This window comes from Priapulus caudatus, unplaced genomic scaffold (assembly GCF_000485595.1).
Source record: "Priapulus caudatus unplaced genomic scaffold, Priapulus_caudatus-5.0.1 Scaffold131, whole genome shotgun sequence".
Lineage (NCBI taxonomy): Eukaryota > Metazoa > Priapulida > Priapulimorpha > Priapulimorphida > Priapulidae > Priapulus > Priapulus caudatus.
In genome coordinates this window covers 380925-387099 of record NW_014577192.1, presented here as the reverse complement: position 1 = coordinate 387099, position 6175 = coordinate 380925, and the positions used below count along the sequence as shown (strand labels likewise).

Sequence of the window (6175 nt, the reverse complement as noted above, 5' to 3'; positions counted from 1 at the left end):
GTGTGTGTGTGTGTGTGCGTGCGTGCGTGTGTTGTGTGTATAAGAAATGGTGTAGCTGGGCGGAGGCGCGACATCTATACGTACTTATCGTCTGGACTCAGTATGACCGGCTCGTCCGTAAACTGCTTGTCGAAGTATCGAACATCGCATTGGTCTTTCAACTCCGGCAGGAAAGGTGGCTTTAATAGTTGACACTCCAGCTGCGCACGGACAGAAGAAACACATGAGAGGGCTTCATAGCAAAGACGTGAAGGATGGGCAGCTGGGAAGATCACCAGTGCGTTTTGAATTATATGAATTATAGCGGAGACGTACGCATACCGCAGGGTTTGTTTTTTTATTACCATATATATTTATTTAATTCAATTAAAATTTTTTTTAAATTTATATTTATTTATTTTTTATCTACGGGATTTTTTTCTTCCGCGTTCGTCGCGATAATATATTTACGAATTTCTTGCCAGATGAACGAAAACGACCACGAACGCCCACATAAGCTGCAATGATACATCTACACGAGGTGCCGTAATAAGCTTTGAGCAGATCTAACCGACACAGCATTACGGATGAATTTCTATCGTTGCCTATGTAATCAAGAGCTAATAAGGTATTATTAGCTTATGATGTAATGCACGAGCGGAAAGAAATTTACGACTCTACAAAGATGAGCGCGCGCGTGCGACGCGGCTCTGTGTACGCTCCTCCCCAGTCCTCCCTCCCACTAATACCTTTTCCCAGTCGATGGTCTTGTAGAACGTGTGTGCCTTGATATCGCTCAGACCTGTCTCCGGATCGCAGCCGAGTCGCTCCTCTGGTATCTGCAAGAACGACAACGGGAACGCACGTTGGCACACGCGCCGGTAAATGCATGTCGTCAAGAGTCCATGATAGAAATGTTCTATTACGGACGCTTGATGTCGTATAATCCATGCGATCGCGTGTGTTTCGCTCTGCAGCAACGTATAGAAGGTAAACTGTGAGGTTTGCAGGCAGCGTGAAGCGGTGACTGAACGAACGAACGCGTCAAGCAAGCGACGGGCGTATACCTTGCTAAGAAAGCCTTGCAGAACTTGACGTGCCTTGACGGTCAGAGATCGTGGAATGCGTATGGTCCTCTCGAGTATGACTGCGGAGCAAACACACACAGGGACAAAAATCAACATCAGAGAAGGTTAGATAAAGGTATAACATTAACACTGCGATGTATAAAAACGTAGTGCATTTTCTCAGCGTATACGGTATTTTAATACGTATATATAGAAACATGTTCTTGCTACTGCAAAAGCAAACGAAGTAAGGATGTTCGTAAAACGTCCACGCAAGCGTTTCTATAATCTTTTCGAGTAGAACTCACCGTCACGTTCACACAATGTGAGCAGTTTCGTGTGAAATCATTTGATATTACATTCTAATAAGAGATACTCAGACCAAACAGCCATTCACACTGCTTATACCGGCGGTAAAAATGTACCTGACTTCAAAAACCAAGTAAAATTCGGCAACTACGCATGACCATTCGGTACAAACTCGATAAAACGTGCGATTTTCAAAAAAAAGTGGTTACCAAACAAGGTGTTTTATTGTTACGCTGCTGATGGCGATGTTAACGTAAATGTACAATGTAGATTACCCTAGTATGTCGCATTCATACGGGAGATAATAAGGAGTCTTACCATGAAAGAGATAGCGCTCCGTCACCTGGTCCGGATTATCCGCATTCATGACAATGTCGAACGGAGAGCGACCCGCCATCATTTCAAACATTAATACTCCTAACGCCCACCAGTCGACGCTGCAGCCTGCAGTAACAACAAGCACACGTTATAAATGGGCGTTTGGAAATAACAATTAAATAAATAATTAAATAAATAAATAAATATACATATGTGTATATGTACGTGCGTGTGTGCATTCGTGTGTGTGCGTGCGTACATGCGTTCGTGCTTGGATGCGCGCGCACGTATCTGCGTTGTAGACATCCGACTTCAAATTTAATGATTTAACCATTAGACAAGTAGTATACTTCGTATTTCATACGTTTTTCATGCGAAATGTATTTATTAGCGAGTGAATTCATTGCTTGTGTGCTGACAATTAATCTATTTCCGACAGCGGCCAGCAGAGGAAGAACGATTCACATCCGGCCCTGTATAGACGCCATTGCGGTACTCCATTTCCGCGTCGCATTCAGCGAGTAACTGCGTCCGTTATTGTGTCAAAGTGAATCTGTAAGCAAACTCACCGTAATCGTCTCCCTTGAGGATTTCTGGAGCAATATAATTAGGCGTGCCGCAAAACGTCGACGTCTTCTCACCGGGCTTCAGACCGTCCTGCATAGACGAATATAATAGTAGGCCGCTCTTAGTGTGGGAACAGACTCTTAGTGTGTAGAATATAACAGGCCGCTCTTATAGCAGTGCATGCACAGTTCATGGGAAAGCGCAAGTGCTATACGCGTCGAATTGCCGCAGTTGTTGATTCAACATCAAACAGAATTGCCACGCCTGGCTGTCGAAGATTTAACGATACAACTGCGTTCTACGCTTATTTGTCTTTTTACCAGAAAATACGAAAGTCGGTTGTGCTTAGCTCGAGGCAAAATTGCACGTTTCATTCGGGGTTTGATATTGAATGCCGGCGGATCGTTTATTCGTTTAATATTAAACGCATAAGCCGAGCGTGGCGACAGTCAGGCAGCACTATTCAAAGGTATATATATATATATATATATATATACATGCGGGTGATCTGCAATTCGCAGCCGTAGACTGCTAATATTGTCTATGGTAACCTGCCTGCTCAGCTTTCGTAGACTGGCACAAAATAACATCGTCGCTGTAGCGTCTGTCTAGAGACGGAAATTTCTAGCGTCGTCTATAAGTATATCTGGCATTAATCGAAACGAGATCAGCACAACACGGATGTGCAGCGAATATTTGGGAAATTTTCAACTTGAATTTATTTACTCACGCATTGAACCATTACTCTTGTGAATAAAATCTATTCGACTATTACATTTTTTATCACATCGGTTCTGCTTTAGTTACATAACGCGAGCCCGCGGATCGTATGTTTATTTTTGCAGGTTAATATAACAAAGTCAAGTTGAAAATTGTCCAGAATAATGTTGTATATTCTTGTCACCTTTATTTCCAAATACTTTCTAACTCATAAGCTAAATCGAGGTTGAGCAGGCCATACTCACGCGTACCTGTCATATATACTACCAAACGAGTGTTATGCTTATAATTAGCAGCATTTGGTGCTTTTGATCACTTGATAAGGTAACTCTCTCTCTCTCTCTTTCTCTCTCTCTCGCTCTTTTTCTCTCGCCCTTTCTCTCTCGCCCTCCCCTCTCTCTCTCTCTCTCTCTCTCTCTCTTTAGCTTTTTCTATTAATAATAATCGTGCTTAATTATGCTATTTAATTAGCGTCGATCGGCGTGAGGTGTTAATTAGATTAATTGCTCTCTACCTTGCACATGCCGTAGTCGGTCAGCTTGACGTGTCCGTCTTTATCTAGCAGTACGTTGTCAAGCTTCAAGTCGCGGTAGATTATGCCTGCGAGAAAAAACCACGATGGCTCTAAACATCTCCCGTAAACAGTAAACATTTGCCGTAAACAGTAAACATCTGCCGTAAACAGTAAACATCTTCCGTAAACAGTAAACATTTGCCGTAAACAGTAAACATCTGCCGTAAACAGTAAACATCTTCCGTAAACAGTAAACATCTCCCGTAAACAGTAAACATCTGCCGTAAACAGTAAACATCTTCCGCAAACACTAAACATCTCACGTCGCCGCACAGTCGGAAATAACTTCCGTAAACACAAAGCATCTCTCATTATATATAGTAAACATCTCCCGTAAAAAGTAAACGTCTCCCGTAAACAGTAAACATCTCCCGTAAATAGTAAACATCTCCCGTAAACACTAAACATCTCACGTAAACACTAAACATCTCACGTCGCCGCACAGTCGGCACCGTCGTCGCAGGAAGTTATTACGCTATTACGCTATTACGATGCCGAATTACGTCACGCGATGCATAAATAACCCGCCATGCGTAAATTCTGTTTGTGGGAATATATCGACTGCGCGCGAGCGATTGGGTTCAACTCGTTATATTGTATATTCTATATACTATATAGTACACGTATATACTATATTATATAGTATAGTATAGTACTAGTATATATTCATTCATCCGTGAGCTTAAAGCGGAGCGAGAGCATAGCGCTAAAATCTTAGAATTATCTCGCGTAAAGTGATAAAAAATGGTTCCAATTTAACAAGATTCCAGCTTCCCTAGAGTGAATGTAAATATCTTAAAAACGCTTCGTGTGGGCTGCGACACCAGGATATAACGCGGCTGTCCGTACAGCGCGCGTATTTGACTAAGGGGGTATCGCAAAATCAAAGAAGACAAAGAAAGAAAGATAAAGCTGAATCGGCATGCCCCCTCTCGATTGATGTATCGCATCTCTGTCGGTTCGTGATGGCCGCTTCCGCACGCATGCGCGCACACAAAGGCACAGCGCCAACGCTCGGCTGCCCGCAAAAATATTCAAAACAATTTGTCTTCGATCTCTCCGGACACGCTCAAAAACCTGCCGACTGCTGGTTCATTATTCACGGGAAGGGAACGAAGAGAGGGCGAACTCCGTGTTTAATGACCTGTACGATAAAATATGAAGCAGCAAAGCCGCGGCCACTGCCGACCGTGGCGGAAGAAGGGGCTCACTCGGTGCAGGATGTATACCCACGTAACAAACCCGTATCGAATAGATCGATGGATTACCCTGCCATTACGTAATAATTCTTCAGTTCTGCAACATTGGGTGTCATAGAACAAGATGACGAAAATAAGAAGAAGAAAAAGAAGAAGTTAGATTTTGAAGAACGAGCAGAAGAAGCAGAAGCAAAAAAGAAGAAGCTAAACTTGAAGAACGAACAGAAGAAGAAGAAGGGGATGAGGAGGAGGAAGAAGAAGCTAAGGTTGAAGAACGAGAAGAAGAAAAAGAAGAGGAGGAAGATGAAGAAAGAAAACAAAGAAGAAAAAAAGAAAAAAAAGTGAACGAAGGTGTCAAAGAAAAAGGACGTGACGATGACGATGAAACCGACGAGGACCGATTATGATGTTGACGATGATGACAACCACGACACGACGACAACCATGGCAGCCATGGCATGCGATCATCGCACCTACCGCGCGTATGTAGGAAGTTCAGAGCAAGGGCAATCTCGCCGGAGTAAAAGCGTACGTGCTCCTCTGGTATTCGCTTCTCCCTCTGCATGTGAGTCATCATGTCTCCTCCTGCGACATACTCCATCACGAAGAACAGCCTGTAGGCATAGCGAGCTTCACGTGAACAACGGCACGAACACTGATATATGAGTAATAAACGGTCGGGGATGCTCTATGGCTGTACATTAAAGTGAGATAAATATGAAAGCGTATGGTGTGTGTGTGTGTGTGTGTGTGTGTGTGTGTGTGTGTGTGTGTGTGTTGTTGTTGTGTGTGTGTGTGTGTGGCGATCCTGCATTGCATTGCAATTGATATTCTTTAGATTATACAGCGAAGGAGAAAGACGAGACAAACGAAATATAATGGTCTATACATGAGAGGTTTGGATGTGAAGTCACACGAGTCACGTGAAATTCGCTCACGCTTGATGCTACTCGAGAAGCAGGTGTCATGGCGTACTGCGTGACTTCACCTATTGGACCCACTAAAGAGCAAATTCAGTTAGTATATAGATCACATGGTCGTCGCAAGAGCTCATATTTTCTCCTCTGCTTCTCCACCAGAGGGCGATCTGCGCGTTCTGCTCGACCGCATTGGAGGCGATCGGCAGGCCGGCTACAAGTGCGTCTCCTGTCGCTGCTCGTGCACAACGTAGCATCGCCGTCGACGTCGTCTGCCACGAGCCGCCGAGCACGCGCGCACGCCCTTACGCCGCACAACGCTCGACGTCGTCGGACACGACTCGATCATCAGCACGCGAGCAGATACACAGCGCATCTGCACGCCGCTTCCTGAGCGAGGTCGACGCCACAGCCGACGCCGCGCGTAGCGCACCGTAGCGCTACGGCGGCTGACGCCCGAAGCACCGCGAAGTGAAGTTTGAGATGTTTTCAGTTTGTCGTCGATCGGTGGTTGTGTGTGTGTGT

The 6175-nt window shown here is 44.5% G+C and overlaps 1 protein-coding gene across 1 annotated transcript in view; it reads right to left on the bottom strand.

Moving 5' to 3' along the window:
• The window catches only part of LOC106805868 (protein kinase C iota type-like), an 8793-nt gene extending 2886 nt beyond the window's left edge, over positions 1 to 5907 (bottom strand). Inside the window, exons 1-8 of the mRNA XM_014807640.1 lie at positions 5810 to 5907; positions 5211 to 5347; positions 3475 to 3560; positions 2243 to 2330; positions 1674 to 1799; positions 1047 to 1126; positions 729 to 818; positions 85 to 200 (exon numbers count right to left, since the gene is read on the bottom strand). Of these exons, the coding sequence (XP_014663126.1) occupies positions 85 to 200; positions 729 to 818; positions 1047 to 1126; positions 1674 to 1799; positions 2243 to 2330; positions 3475 to 3560; positions 5211 to 5347; positions 5810 to 5907 (821 nt within the window). The remainder of the gene's footprint in view (positions 1 to 84; positions 201 to 728; positions 819 to 1046; positions 1127 to 1673; positions 1800 to 2242; positions 2331 to 3474; positions 3561 to 5210; positions 5348 to 5809) is intronic.
• Positions 5908 to 6175: the final 268 nt, after the last annotated feature.